The sequence below is a fragment of the Lottia gigantea genome, assembly GCF_000327385.1.
Source record: "Lottia gigantea unplaced genomic scaffold LOTGIsca_167, whole genome shotgun sequence".
In the NCBI taxonomy this organism is placed as follows: domain Eukaryota; kingdom Metazoa; phylum Mollusca; class Gastropoda; family Lottiidae; genus Lottia; species Lottia gigantea.
In genome coordinates this window covers 193,166-210,003 of record NW_008708079.1, presented here as the reverse complement: position 1 = coordinate 210,003, position 16,838 = coordinate 193,166, and the positions used below count along the sequence as shown (strand labels likewise).

Here is a 16,838-nt window from a genome sequence, read left to right as displayed (position 1 = left end):
GTGATGAATTCAAAGTTTTTGACCTACAAAAATAACAAATGCATTATAAAGGTCATCTTCAATATGAGAAAATTCATACTTTATTCACTAAATACTATGTTATCATTTCTACCAGCTGCCAGTGGGCATATGTTACCTTGTAAGGATTGAATTATCAACTTTATAAGAGGCCTACTACTGAGAATCTAAGATTTTCTCCAGGTTTATATGAACATTTTGAAACATAATTACCAGTATATTTTCTGTTTATATTGTTTTTTTTTTCTACTTTTTTGGTTCTTAATGATATATTTTCATTTTAGCATTTTTTGAAACCAGAGTTATGGCAGAGATATCCTTTGGTAGAAGAACTTATTTTACAATTTTTGGCTCCTGGTTTATGGGAAAAACATAAAAGTGATATAGCTAGAAAGGTATGGAGGAAATTTGATAATAATAATTCTAATAAACTCTTTATTTTACATGCAGTAATAGGTGTTGGATATAATAAGACTCCAATACATATACAGACAACGAAGCGCCAAAGCAAGGAACACATTAGCTAATTCACCATGCTCCTACCGCCCACCAACTAAACTGAAGCGCCCCACCATCCACCACTTTCATCACCAATCCCAGCGAGTTACAAATGCCAGCCTCCACCACACATTTATCCACCACTATCATCCTATGCCCCACAACCACCCTCATGTGAACACTGCAAAATCAAGGAAAAGAGAAGTACATCCATAACAATGCTCTTACCTATCTAACATTATAGAAAATACAATTAGTATAAACAATCAAATAGGAAAATTATCATAGCTGGGCTGTAGGCTTACTCTTACATCAGGAATTTTCTTCAGATTTTGGTTGGTGGTAGGGTTGAGAGTCCCAATCAAAAATTTACCCATGATGAATGTAACTATTTATTCAATTATTTTGTTGACAATTGATTGAATTTCTTTCAAAGGGTATAAGGGGAGGATACTCTAGGTGGCTTCAGGAATTAAGACCACAACAATTATCTCAACTTAACATTAGAGGAAGTTGCTCTAGCTAGACACAAGGCCACAACAACTCTATGTTATCTTCTATATGTTCAAATTCTCAATTGAATCAGTCTCCATCAGATAATGAATTATATAATTACGTAATAATCCACAAGTTAATATATAATTAAATAAATAATTTGTTCGAATTTTGAAGAGGGGGCGAATGAAATTCCAGGAAACACTGCCTACAACAACCTTACTATGAATCTTAGAAAATTTATCAAACACTAAAGACCAATTTTTGATAGTGATGACTATTTAAAAAATGTCTTCTCCAACATCCAAATGGTGACTTTTCGACAACCTAAAAATTTAAAGAGTACTCTCGTTTCTAGTAGATTTTCTAAGTAGAGGATGAAACCGGAACACTTCCTTGTAAAAGTAATCATAGCCATTTATGAAAAGTAAACAATTATTCAAAAACACTAACAGATGCAAATGGTTATTCTTCAATGTGAAGCAAAGTTTTACATGTAGTTCATCAACAAATTATAGTAGGCCTATATCTTGTAAATGATGCCCAGATCAAATTTATGTAGGTGAAACACAACAAACTTTCTAAGGCCCAATGAACGCTCATCAAAGTGATATCCAGATAAACAAAAACAATGAAGATGATATTTACATGTTTACAATCTTGTTAGAACTTGGTGGTTAAACAAAAACAATCAAGATGATATTTACATGTTTACAATCTTGTTAGAACTTGGTGGTTAAACAAAAACAATCAAGATGATATTTACATGTTTACAATCTTGTTAGAACTTGGTGGTTAAACAAAAACAATCAAGATGATATTTACATGTTTACAATCTTGTTAGAACTTGGTGGTTAAACAAAAACAATCAAGATGATATTTACATGTTTACAATCTTGTTAGAACTTGGTGGTTAAACAAAAACAATCAAGATGATATTTACATGTTTACAATCTTGTTAGAACTTGGTGGTTAAACAAAAACAATCAAGATGATATTTACATGTTTACAATCTTGTTAGAACTTGGTGGTTAAACAAAAACAATCAAGATGATATTTACATGTTTACAATCTTGTTAGAACTTGGTGGTTAAACAAAAACAATCAAGATGATATTTACATGTTTACAATCTTGTTAGAACTTGGTGGTTAAACAAAAACAATCAAGATGATATTTACATGTTTACAATCTTGTTAGAACTTGGTGGTTAAACAAAAACAATCAAGATGATATTTACATGTTTACAATCTTGTTAGAACTTGGTGGTTAAACAAAAACAATGAAGATGATATTTACATGTTTACAATCTTGTTACAACTTGGTGGTTAAACAAAAACAATCAAGATGATATTTACATGTTTACAATCTTGTTACAACTTGGTGTCCATAGGTTTTGATTGATTTTGTAATGATTATGAATTCTAATTTGTCTGGGTTATTCCAGAATACTTTAATATATATTTTCAGTTTCATCATCTGAAAAGAAATGCCCTATTTTAAAGATAGTGCTCTGCTAGTGGCGGTATAATAACATGTAAAACAATACAATGCCAAAAAAAATATGAAACATATATAACTAACTGAAAGCTTATTTTATCAAAAAACACACAAGTCTTTAAGATACGGTACTTTGCCTATGCATTATCCATTTCTGTTGTCATTTGTCTGATGTTTTCTTTTATTAGATGGATACTTTTGTAAATCCGTTAAGAAGTTCAGTAAAAACTATGAGCACAGCTGTTAAAAGTGTTCCAGATGGTATAACTGATGGATTTGGAAAAATGTCTAGAGTGGTAAATAAAATTAAATATTTATGAAAAATATTTCTATATCATATTTAAATCTATATAGTGGTTGCCATGGTAATAGAAGGTGTAATATGGCCTGTTTTGTGTTGACTTACCTTAATCTATTTCATATTATATTATTTTCCAGAGTAATAAAGATTTGCCTATTAGTCCTTATATAGATAGAGGGAAAGTTGGTAAAGATCTCAATCCTGATGTAAGTTATGTAAATGTTTCTTAGATTTGTTATATAATATGTTGGGAATAGGGCGACAGAGCTGTGTTTATTTTGCAGTATGTTTCATTCTAGTGTTGTCTGGTTCTGTACTTAATGATGCCTGTAACTTGTCCAACTTGTCCAGTCTTGTGTAAACTGATCTTGGTCTTTGACACATGAAGATGTGTTGTCTTTAACTCAAAAAGTAAAGAGAATAAAGATTTGTAATTCATATGATTTCAATTTTGATATAAGGATGAAGAAAATATTCCAGTACGAATTATGTTATTGTTGATGGATGAGGTATTTGATCTACGTCATAAAAACCAATCTCTACGAAGAATGATAGTTGCTATATTACGTCAACTTATCAGTGCTACATATGGTGATACTATAAACAGGTATATATATACATTATGTTTTATTTTTCTGAAAGGAAACAGAAGGTTTTCAGTGTGTCAATTCTCACCTTTTAAATCATAAATGTCTTGAAAAAGGATGTGAATTATCAGGGTATGTCTTACATTTATCAGATAAAAAACTATAGTTATAGTTAATAATAAATTTTTACAAGCCCACATGTTTAAATACATGGAAATATTGTTGTCACCAGTCTTTTAACATTTGATGTGAGCACAATTCAGACTACACTTTTCATCTGATTTAAATGGAATTTGATGTGTGATTTTTTGTATTCAAAATTAACAATTTTTCGAGGTTTTGGATTTTTTGCCCTTGACTTAGTTAAAAAGTGACATAGTAATGGCTTTATATTTCACCAGAAATGATACAGTCTGTAGTAGTTTAATATGTGAAACCAATCATCCAATTTGTTACTAATTTCAAGCTTTACTGAGATCTCATACCAAGTTTCATCAAGATCGTATAAAAAATACAAGCCAAAATAGACACATTGAATTAAGTCAAGGGCAATAACTCCAAAACAGTTCACCCAATAATGATAAAATTTGAAAGAAATCGCATCAATATATACATGCATAGTAAGTTTCATCAATATTGGATAAAAACTGTAGTCTATAGAGTGCCTACAAGCCAAATTTGATATGTTTTTACTAAATCAAGGGCAATAACCCAGAAATCGTTCATCCAATTATTACCAATTTAGTACTTAACCGAAATCTCATGAATATATACATGCAAACTAAGTTTGATCAAGATGGGATAAAAATGTAGCCTTTGTCGTGCATACAAGGCAAATTCAACGCATTTTTTCTAAGTCAGGGGCAATAACTCTGAAACTGTTCATCCAATTATTACTAATTTAAAACTTGACTGAGGTCTTATCAATATATACAAGCATACTAAGTTTCATCAAGATCAGATATAAAAATTTTAGCCTTTATCATGCATACAAGCCAAATTTAATGCGTTTTTAATAATTCAAGGGCAATAACTCTGAAACCTTTCATCTGATTATTACCAATTTCGAAGTTGACATCTTCGAGGCGAAGGCAATATTCGTCCACTTTTCCATGTAGGCATTTAAACACTGTTCATCAAAAAATCGTCAAATCAATTCCAATGCTCACACCAAGTGTCATCAAAATCCATTGAAAATTGTAGCTTTTATTGTGCTCATAATTAAATTTTTACGTGATTTTGATAAGTCAAGGGCAATAACTCAAAAACCGTTCATCATTTTAGTTGATTCAAATAATGTGGATACTCTATAGCACAACACATAGGAAAACATTCACAAAATAGTCTGCCATGGAAAAAATTTATTACCTTAGTCCTAAAGTCCAACATGTTTCAAGAGCACAAAGGCTCCCTTCCTCAAGTTTATTCCTTTGTTGTTAGATAATTTTTTACCCTTTTTCCACAAAGAATTTGACAAGTTTTTACAAAGTCAAGGGCAATAATTCCGAAACCCGCTCATTACCAATTTCGAACTTGACTGAGATCTCATCAATATATACATGTATACTAAGTTTCATCAAGATCGGTGTTGTATCGTAAGGACGGCCAAGCGTAGCATAAACAGGACAGTAAGAATCGAATATAAACAAATCAAATTCAGACATCATGGCAGTTACATACATGTGTGTACTACTTTCTTGTATTCATACGCATCATAGAAAAACATAGTCCATAAAGGATAAGCAACTCCAATTAAGTATACGAGTGAGATTAATAAGCAATATAACATATTCCCCTCCGGAAGATTGATGCTCAATCTTTAAGGAAAATAACGAAATACAATTCGGTAGCAATTGCAAGAGAAATAACTTTAACTGAAGTGCATAACCTTTGCAAAGTTAACATTGAAATCAATAGCATGCAAATTGTAAACATAAATAGTAAACGAAGTCTTTATCCTTGGTATGTGTTGACATTCGAATAATAGCACTATTAGATTCACAATTTGAACAAGTATTATTATGACTAGTACTACTTTTACTTGGCACATTACACAAAGATAAATGCTTAGAATTCCAAATTTTCCCATCACTCAACTTATATGTATTATCACTAACTTTGAGTGGCTGTGTATATCCAGGATTTCCTTTTAGAGGTTTTATAGGTTTACGGATACGTACGTAGTCACCCGAAGCAATTTTCGAACTCTTCCAAGCACGATGAGAAGCAGAATATGTTTTCATAGCACTTTGCTTATGTTTAACACGTTCACGTACGGTTTTATCACTTGAATCTCATAAATTAGCAGGTTGAAGAACATGTAATAAGGTTTTCATTTCACGACCATGCATTAGATCTGATGGAGCAATACCAGTAGTAGCATGGGGCGTAGCCCATCTGGAAAGTCGCAAACTTGAACAACCAAGACCTTTCGAAGCAAAGATAGTCTTTAAAGGCTGGTGGTCAGTGCGTAAAACAAACTTACGACCCCATAAGAATAAACGCCACTTTTCTATTCCCCAAACACAAGCTAGGGCTTCTTTTTTCAATCGAATAACGTCGTTCACAATCACTTAGAGTGCGAGATGCGAAAGCAACAGTACGTTCACCAAACTCCGGATGAAGTTGAGTAAGAACTGCTCCTAAACCGTAATTCGAAGCATCAGTAGAGATGTAAGTAGGCAATGTAGAGTCATACGAAGCAAGGATTGGACTGGCAGCAATAAGTCCTTTAAGTTTTGTAAAACTCTTTTCAGCTGAATTATCCCACAGGAATTTTGTAGAATTCCTGGTTAACCGACGTAAGGGTTCTGTTATTGTACTGAAATTAGGAACAAACCTAGAGTAGTAAGTAGCTGTACCAGTAAAAGAGCGAACAGCTGTAGCATCAGTCGGTGTTGGTGCAGAAATAATGTCTGTTACCAGTTCTGATCTAGGTGATATTCCAGAAGCTGAAATAGTATGTCCTGAAAAGTTTATACTGGATTGTCGCAATTTACACTTATTCAAATTTAATTGTAACTTATGTTGATTTATTGTATGGAGTACAGCACTCAATCGTTGATCATGTTCCTACATATTACCACCGAAAATAGCAATATCGTCCAGAATACATTTTACACCTGGCAAGTCACCTAATATTGTTGACATCATCCTTTGGAAAAAAGCAGGTGCAGAGGCAAGTCCGAAAGGAATACGACAAAAACGATACATTCCTTTGTGTTATGAAGCAGGTAAGACTGGACTCATGAAGTGGGATCTGATGATAGGCCTCTTGCAAGTCAATAACACTGAAAACAGTAGCATCCTTAAAGTCAGATAAAAGTTCATCAATATGAGGTAGTGGATGTTGGTCTACAACAATCGCTTTATTTGGTTCTCTGCAATCGAAACACAAATGAATGCCGGTTTTCTTTTTTACGACTAAAATATCAGAAACCCAGGGTGAAGCATCACATTTTTCAATAACACCCAATTTTTCCAAGCGTTCCAGTTCAGATTTAACACTATCACGTACAGCTAGTGATAAACGGCGCAACTTTTGTAGCACTGGTTTAGCATTAGTATCAACCATAACTTTATGTACAAATGAGTCCACTGCTGTATTGACAGAGTTTGAAGAAATCACAAGACCCAATTTCTTTATTACGTCCATACCAATAAGAGCGGTATCACCGTAGGTAATAAATACAGTCACATTTGCAGTCCTATTCTCAAAGTCAATAGCAGCTTGCATACATCCAACAACATCAATAGCATTTCCTTGATATGATGTTAAATTCATAACAGGTTTAGAAAGTAAGGCAGTAGAGAAATGCTGTTGGTAAATTTTATGAGGCAAAGTTGTAACTGCCGAACCTGTATCGAGCAACATTTTTACATCAGATGATTCTCCAGTAGGTGTAGAAATATGAAACATACGGTATAATTTAGTATTAGCAGCAGTAATGACCGTAAATATGAAAACAGGATCCGTAACTGAATCTTCCATCTGAATTTGACACTCATTTCTTACAGTGTGTACATTACTTTGATCACGAGTTTTTACAGTGTATTGTTTACATTGATCTGTTTCGCACATGCCTAATTCTTCACTAGAACTTGAACTGTCAATTGTATTCACCGAATCTTTTTCACGTGCAGACATACAAACTTTTGCAAAATGACCATGTTTACCGCATTTTGAAAAAATAACACCTTTTGCTGGGCAATCTGTAGAATTCGCGAGATGTTTTGGGGATCCACATCTGTAGCAAGTTTTCTCTTCAGATTTAGACGAATTCTGTGCACCGGATTTTTCCGATTTGTGATTACGTGAAAAATTAGTTTTAGACTTTGTATTCAAAGAATTAACATTTCCTGGAGGAGAATTAGTACACGTAGTACCAGTAAGCAGTTTCGATTCATGTATGCATTCATGTATTCATTGGCCATAATCCCAAAACTACATGTAGAGGCTAAACCATGCAAAGTAGTTACAAATTCATCTATAGTTTCGCCGGGTTGCTGGCTTCGTCTGCGAAATTTTGACCTTTCCGAAACCGTATTTAATTCTGGTTGAAAATATTCTCATGCCGCTTGAAAAGATTCTTGAAATGTGTCACCTGGACAGGGAAAATTGTAGAAAATTCTTTGGCCCTCAGTGCCTAAGCAATGAATCAATAAAGCTCTTCTCTTTCTATCTGGCATACTTTTTGCAGAAATCAGCTCTAAGTAATTCGTAAACATGCGCTCCCACACCCTCCATTCAATATTAGGTTTACCTGGTGATGGTTTGTAGGCTGGAGGTAGCGGTATACTTGGTTTATAATTGTAGAATGTATTACATGCAGCAGGCTCGTCACTGTATGCAGGTAACAATGTGAGAGTTTCTCGGAATAATGTAGGCATATCCGATTTAGGAGAATCCATTTTGCAGTATTAAACTTGTTTACCTCGTCACCAATTATGTTGTATCGTAAGGACGGCCAAGTGTAGCAGAACAGGAAGAATCGAATATAAACAAATAAACTTCAATCATCAAATTCAGACATCATGGCAATATTAGACATAACAAACATAGGAGCAACATTAAATTGAAAAAGGTTCATAAAGCTCCTCATATTGCCCCCCATTTTAACCAACCTGGTCATAATTATAAATGCACACTTCTTGAGAAAATTCCAAATGAAAGCAAAAGCAAATTAGACAGTGCAGAAACTCTGTGGATTCATAGACTTGACTCTGTATGGCCGTATGGATTGAATGAACTCAACCCAGGAGGTTTCAAAATTGCTAAATATTAGTGTATTCCCCCCCCCCCCCCCTTTTTTCCCTTCCTGTTTAGATTTTTGGCAAATCCTGAAGTCATCATTACATACTTAACATGTTGTATCTAAGATTGTGATGTCATAAACCTTATGAAGTCATATTGTAATTTTAATCTTAACTGCCTTCCACCATTTGTAGTTTGTTTCTTCCCCTGATGAAGTCAAAACTTTTTTGACGAAACGTTGGGTATTAAAGGATTGTATTTGATGTCAAGTTTTATTATTTATTACACATGAAATGGGGGGCGTATATTGCCGTCACCCATGTCCGTCCATCCGTCCACAATTGCTCGTAAACACTCTACAAGACACAATTCTTGACAGATTTTGACAAAACTTGGTATGAGTGTTCGCAATCACCCAAGGATGAACCTTATTGAAAATCAGAAGAATCGAAAAATATTTAGTATAAGTCATTGCCCTTGTTCTTAAAAACGTGTTCAATTTTTAGCTCGTAAACACTCTAGAAGGCACAATTCTTGATGTATTTTGACGAAACTTGGCAAGAGTGTTTGTTATCAACCAAGTATGAACCCTATTGGAAATCAGAAGAATCGAAAAAAATTTAGTATGAGTTATTGCCCTTGCTCTTGAAAATGCGTTAAATTATTAGCTCGTAATCACTCTAGAACGGATTTTGACGAAACTTGGCATGAGTGTTCATAATCACCCAAGTATGAACCCTATACTCGTATCAACACTAATGTCATTTTCAATATGGCGGTGCAGGTCAAAAGGTCATAGGGGAAAACTTCTGATGTTTTCATTATAAACAACATGGCCGGGATAAATGGAAAGGATGATGCGGAGTTCGAAACTTATTTTGATACTTTTTAACGTGATTTTTTATATGCTTTTCCTTTTAAACATTTGACATTTATTACTTTATTACATTATATTACTTTTATAATGGGCTACTGGCCAAAACAATTTCTTTACATAGTGGTTTTACTTGGAAAGTGAGTGCAATGTGCGACTACACAATGAGTTGTTAAAAAAGAGAGGAAAAGGACGACACAAAAAGTGAATAAGCGGCTCTTTGCTATATTGCGTCTGTTTTAAAAATTTAAGTGGTTCAATCTCCCAATGAAAAAAAATTATTGTGAAAATTTATATCTGCCAACAATTGAGGCCAAGCTTTATCAGATCCACTATTGTCAGAACCATGCGGCATGAACATGAATGCATGACCACTGGCAATAACAAGTGAGGCTCATGAAAAATTAACCTTTTAATGAAACTGACATTATCAAGTAAATGAGTTAAAACAATTGTCAATGTGAAAGAGATACCCCAATAATATTGACAATATTACAAAATTGGCTAGGCATTATGTAAATTTCCAAAATGCATTCTTGTGCAGATGTAAGCAGATATGATTTATGTTAGTCAATAGTGTGCATATCAGCTTCTATGCCTGTTCCTTCAATAAAATTACTTCACTAAACATGTATTTGATTTAAATTCTGTATTATAAGGTCATTATCTTTTGTTTTTTTATAATGCCTCTGAAATGAGGGGGTTGTGGGGCATACATTTTGTAGCTTGTCTTGGTGTGTTCATTATCAGATTTACAATATTGATGTCCACTTTTTCAAAGCAACAGAATGTAGGTTTTCTTTTCACATTTATGTACTTCACATGGTTCTTCTGTGTACAAACCGAACATGATTTAACTAAACTGTTCCTTCAAATTGTGCCCAAACTTTGCTGTTTCCCACAAATTACAATAAAACTTTGATCAAAGTTTATATGGTTAGATTTTCTTGCAGTTATCAGTATTATCACAGAAACTTGTTGGATATCCTCCAGTCCCTTTTTTTATTTGTTTAATATTCATTCATTTTTATACTGGTAGGCCTACCTTAAAGTATTAACTATATTAGTATGATATCCCTAGTAAAAAAGAATTATGTAACAAATAAGCATCATATAAACATAGAAAATTGATCATTTCAATTAAGATCAATGAAAAAACAAAATCAAGGAAAAATCTTTTGAAGGAGTGCCTGTGGAAGTTGAGCCCAGTTTCCCCCTGTCAGTAATATAGGCCTAGTAGGTCAATGAAGATGACATGGAAAGGGCGTTAAGACGTTCAGATGTGACAATAAACCGAGCTCCTGTGTACTACAGGTTGTGCATGATATTAAAGATCCTTAAAAATGGGAAATTGAAAAAAAAACTGTCCATGCAAAATTTTCCTCCTTGCACACTGTGAATCTTGTTAACATTTGGTATAAATTTACAAAAAAGTTATATTTTCATCAATGCAAGTAGATCCACCGTTATTAAGTTAAAGCTGTTAAAAAAATCTGCAAATTTCGATTTGTAGGCCTAGGGTAGGGTAGGCCCATCAACAAATTTGCAGAGAGTAGGCCAAAGCCGCAAAGGATCTCATGAACAAAAAAGAGTATGGCATTGTATCACTGAAAGCATAAAATGTCTTCATTAACGATTTATAATTACGTAATATGGGCGATTTAAAGCATTTTTATACGCACACATGAAATGGTCCGTCCGTCCGTCCATCCACAATTGCTCGTAAACACTCTACAAGACACAATTCTTGACAGATTTTGACAAAACTTGGTATGAGTGTTCGTAATCACCCAACGAAGAACCCTATTGAAAATCAGAAGAATCGAAATATATTAAGTATAAGTAATTGCCCTTGTTCTTGAAAACGCGTTCAATTTTTAGCTCGTAAACACTCTAGAAGGGACAATTCTTGATGGATTTTGACGAAACTTGGCATGAGTGTTTGTTATCACCCAAGGATAAACCCTATTGAAAATCAGAAGAGTCGAAAAATATTAAGTATAAGTTATTGCCCTTGTTCTTGAAAACGTGTTCAATTTTTAGCTCTTAAACACTAAAAAAGGAAGATTCTTGCCAGATTTTGACAAAATTTGGTTTCGTTATTCAGTACCGAGCTTAAATATTTCCCTTCTAGAGTTTTCACAAGCTAAAAATTGAACACGTTTTCAAGAACAAGGGCAATAACTCATACTCAATATTATTCAGTATCGCCCTAAAGAGTTCAAAAGAAGTGTATGACTGAAGGTTGAATATTTCATACTGGTAATTGTTACTGTACTGCTAAATATTTTTATTCAAAATCAAAGCTGCTAGTGGGCGTATATTACCTTGCCTGGCAAGCTATCTTCTTAGAAACTATACATTTATTGTGTAACATATTGTGTATATTTACATCCACATTATATTGTTCGAGATCTAATATGTAATCTAATATGAGATCTAATTGTTTGGATATAATCCTATGCACCAAATTTTGTTATAAAACTGCAGTCTCAATTGCCTTTGCAAGCAGAACAGACAAGATTGATGATAGACAGACATGGGTGCAGCATTATATATATCTACATTATAATGTTGGTTGATAAAATGTCTGCATTAAATTGTCAGTTATCTACAAAATTACCAAATATTTAAGCAGGTTTTGAAAATGAAATGAGGATATGATTATTGCTGAATTATCTTTTTGCAGGAAAATTGTTGACCATGTTGATTTAATGACGTCTGCAGCTCAGATGTCAGAATATATTAAAGCTTTCAGGTAAGACTTGATTTCCCTGATTTATTTATTTTTTTAAGTTGATGTATTATGTTCACAGACAGCAGATCATATGTAGGACCTGCTTTCCAAGATCAATATAGTGGTTCAAAATTTAGTTTGTCTTTAACAAACATTGTAAATGTAAACTTATACTGTTTTCTGACTCACTGATTACATAAAGAAAAGGTGAAAATCTACCACCCTAGTCCATGTCTTGTGATGATGCTGTAAAGCTGTGCTCCTGAAGACCTTGATGTTGAAAATGGGGAATAAAACTAACATCTTCTTCTCAATAAGTCTTTCACTCGCTGAGAATAAAAAATACACAAGATAATCAGTACTTGTAATTAAAGATAGCTTGCTAAAACTTGAACAGATTTTTCAGAACAAGGGCAATAAATCAAATATTTTTTGATTCTTGTGATTTTCAATAGGGTTCATCCTTGGTTGATAACAAACTCACACAAAATTTCATCAAAATCAGTCAAGAATTGTGCCTTCTAGAATGATTACGTGCTAAAATTTTCAAGAACAAGGGCAATAACTTATACTAATTATTTTTCGATTTTTCTGATTCTCAATGGGGTTCATCGTTGGGTGATTTCTATCACTCATACCAAGTTTCATCAAAATCCGTCAATAATTGCACCTTCTAGAGTGTTAACAAACTAAAATTGAACGCATTTTCAAGAACAAGGGAAATAACTCATACTAAGTATTTTTATACGCCTACATGAAAATGTCAACATTTCTTGTGAGCACCATAGAGAATACAGTTTTTATCTGATTTTGATAAAACTTGGTGTGATGCTTAAGATTGATAAGATCTCGGTCAAGTTCGAATTTGACATATTTTCGATGAACGGTTTTTATACGCCCACATGAATATGTGGTTGTATATTGTCGTCGCCTCGGTCCGTCAGTCCGTCAACATTTTTTGTGAGCACTATAGAGACTACAGTTTTTATCTGATTTTGATAAAACGTGGTGTGATGCTTTAGATTGATAAGATCTCGGACAAGTTCTAACTTGACACATTTTTGATGAACGGTTTTTTATACGCCCACATTAATATGTGGTCCTATATTGTCGTCGCCCCTGTCCGTCGGTCTGTCCGTCAACATTTCTTGTGAGCACTATAGAGACTACAGTTTTTATCTGATTTTGATAAAACTTGGTGTGATGCTTTAGATTGATAAGATCTCAGTCAAGTTCGAATCTGACATATTTTTGATGAACTGTTTTTGAGATATTGCCCTTGACTTAGAACGCCTTGAAATTTGTTAAAAATTGTTGGTGAGCAGGATTGAAGCTACAGTTTTCATCCGATTCTGATGAAACTTGATATCATAAGATCTCGGACAAGTTCTAACTTGACGCATTTTCGATGAACATTTTTTGAGTTATTGCCCTTGACTTTGTTAAAACTCGTCGAAATTTGTTAAAAATAGTTCGTGAGCAGGATTGAAGCTACAGTTTTCAACCGATTCTGATGAAACTTGGTGTGATCATTGGAATTGATAAGATCTCGGACAAGTTCTAACATGACGCATTTTCGATGAACGGTTTTTGAATTATTGCCCCTGACTTTGTTAAAACGCATCAAAATTTGTTAAAAATAGTTCGTGGGCAGGATTGAAGCTACAGTTTTCAACCGATTCTGATGAAACTTGGTGTGATCATTGGAATTGATAAGATCTCGGACAAGTTCTAACTTGACACATTTTTGATGAACGTTTTTTGAGTTATTGCCCTTGACTTTGTAAAAATACGTCAAAATTTGTTAAAAATAGTTTGTGAGCAGGATTGAAGCTACAGTTTTCAACCGATTCTGATGAAACCTGGTGTGATCATTGGAATTGATAAGATCTCGGACAAGTTTTAACTTGACACATTTTCGATGAACGGTTTTTGAGTTATTGCCCTTGACTTTGTAAAAACACGTCAAACTTTGTTAAAAATAGTTTGTGAGCAGGATTGAAGCTACAGTTTTCAACCGATTCTGATGAAACTTGGTGTGATCATTGGAATTGATAAGATCTCGGACAAGTTCTAACTTGTCACATTTTCGATGAACGGTTTTTGAGTTATTGCCCTTGACTTTGTAAAAACACGTCAAAATTTGTTAAAAATAGTTTGTGAGCAGGATTGAAGCTAAAGTTTTCAACCGATTCTGATGAAACCTGGTGTGATCATTGGAATTGATAAGATCTCGGACAAGTTCTGACTTGACACATTTTCGATGAACGGTTTTTGAGTTATTGCCCTTGACATTGTAAAAACACGTCAAACTTTGTTAAAAATAGGTTGTGAGCAGGATTGAAGCTACAGTTTTGAACAGATTCTGATGAAACTTGGTGTGATCATTGGAATTGATAAAATCTCGGACAAGTTCTAACTTGTCACATTTTCGATGAACGGTTTTTGAGTTATTGCCCTTGACTTTGTAAACACGCGTCACAAGTTGTTTTTTGCCCTTGATTAGAGCTGTGTGATTTAATTGTTTGTTGTATTTGGGTTATTGATATTGATTTTAAAAAATTTTGTGGAATTATTCAACATAAATAATTTCTTAAATATGAGAAAATTCGTACTTTAGTCACTAAAGACTGTTTTATTATTTCTGACAGCTGCCAGTGGGCGTATGTTATCTTGCATCGCAAGCTATCTTTTGATTTTTCTGATTTGTTATAGGTTCATCCTTGGGTGATTACAAACACTCACACAAAGTTATATCAAAATCCGTCAAGAATATCACCTTCTAGAGTGTTTACGAGCATTTCAAGAACAAGGGCAATTACTCATACTAAATATTTTTCTGATTCTCAAACAATCTTAACAATTTCCAAGAATATGAGTCAATAGTTCTTACTGTACTGTACTGTACGATGTGTTTACGTGCCCTTTTGGTGTTTGCTAGCGACCCTATTTTTGGTCATGACCCATGAATTGAAACCTTAAAACCAATGCGAACCTAGGACAAGGTTTGAAGCTTCAGTGAATAAATTGATTTCCATTGATGTTAAAATAACTTTTGGCAGGATAGTAAATAGCTTTACCATTTAAAAAAGAAATCTTTATGGTGGAATGGCTTTTTAAACCCATTGTTCAATCAAGTATACGTAGGAATGAGCGGCCGGATTTTTATATGTCCACATGAAATGTGGGGGCGTATTTGTCGTCACCCATGTCAGTCCGTCTGTCCATCCACAATTGATCGTAAATACTCTAGAAGGCGCAATTCTTGACGGATTTTGATGAAACTTGGCATGAGTGTTAAACCCTTTTTGAAATCAGAAAGATCGAAAGATAGAAAAATAATAAGTATGAGTTATTGCCCTTGTTCTTGAAAATGCGTTCAATTTGTAGCACGTAGACAGTCTAGATGGCACAATTCTTGATGGATTTCGACGAAACTTGGTATGAGTGTATGTAATCACTCAAGGATGAACCCTATTGAAAATCAGAAAAATCGAAAAATATTTGATACGAGTTATATTTTAGTTTTAGCCTGTAATCACTCTAGAAGACCCAATTCTTCACAGATTTTGATAAAACTTGGTAATATTATTCAGTATCGCCTTAAAAAAGAGTTCAAAAGAAGTGTAGGCTATGTCTGAAGGTTGAATATTTCATACTGGTAATTGTTACTGTACTGCCAAATATATTTATTTTATAACCAAAGCTGCCAGTGGGCGTATATTACCTTGCCTGGCAAGCTGTCTTTTATTGTTTTTTGTGTTTTTTTTATTATTTTTTATTTTATTAATTCTAATAATAATTTATGTTCATCCAGACTGTACAAACACAGACGTTTATGATTGGTTAAAACTCTTTGTTATATGAACATAATGATATGACTAGAGCCACACGTGGCACAGAGTGGGACTTTGCAAATGTAGCAAATTGCAAAAGACCCTGAAAAAATCAACCTTCGACGATAATTATTTCAAGTGAAAGAACAGTCTAAAGTTGAGAAATTTTTTTAAAAAAAATTCTAATACCAGAAGTAGACGACAGACCTCACAAATGAAAGTATCAGCAGATAGCCAAGGTCAATGACCTTTGATCTTGTAAAGGAGAAGGTCTAAAAAGAGATATACGTCATCAAAATTTCTAATTGCACACGACTATAAAACCGGAAGTTGACATAGGACAGCAAATATAAAAGTATAAATAGATAGCCAATGCCAATGACGTTTGATCCTACAAAGGTCAAGGTCAACAAAGGTCAAGGTCAAAAATTGAAAATTTTGAATTTCCAAAACCTGTTCCTTTTTTTGAACTATGAAGTGGAAACAACCGAACTTCTAAGACAAAGTGGCTCAAAACATGAGATAATTGTATGCAAAGTTCCATGTTGAACAAATGTATACTTTGCGAGTTATGCCCCTGGCCAAAAATGTCAATAATGAGTAATTTAACCCTGATGTGCTAGGCCCACCTCAATTTCTTTTGCATAGGTTAATTGATATTCTGAATGTTATGTTGTGTCCCAAATTTAAAGCTTCTACATCATACAGGTCAAAAGATATAGGTCAACAAGAGTCAATAA

General features: G+C 33.7%; 1 protein-coding gene across 1 annotated transcript in view; it reads left to right on the top strand.

Moving 5' to 3' along the window:
* Positions 1–308: 308 nt before the first annotated feature.
* The window catches only part of LOTGIDRAFT_141791 (hypothetical protein), a gene marked incomplete at both ends in the record, with an annotated part of 30,612 nt that continues 14,082 nt past the window's right edge, over positions 309–16,838 (top strand). Inside the window, 5 exons of the mRNA XM_009051423.1 lie at positions 309–413; positions 2,698–2,805; positions 2,948–3,016; positions 3,272–3,417; positions 12,215–12,283. Coding sequence (XP_009049671.1) covers positions 309–413; positions 2,698–2,805; positions 2,948–3,016; positions 3,272–3,417; positions 12,215–12,283 — 497 coding nt within the window. The remainder of the gene's footprint in view (positions 414–2,697; positions 2,806–2,947; positions 3,017–3,271; positions 3,418–12,214; positions 12,284–16,838) is intronic.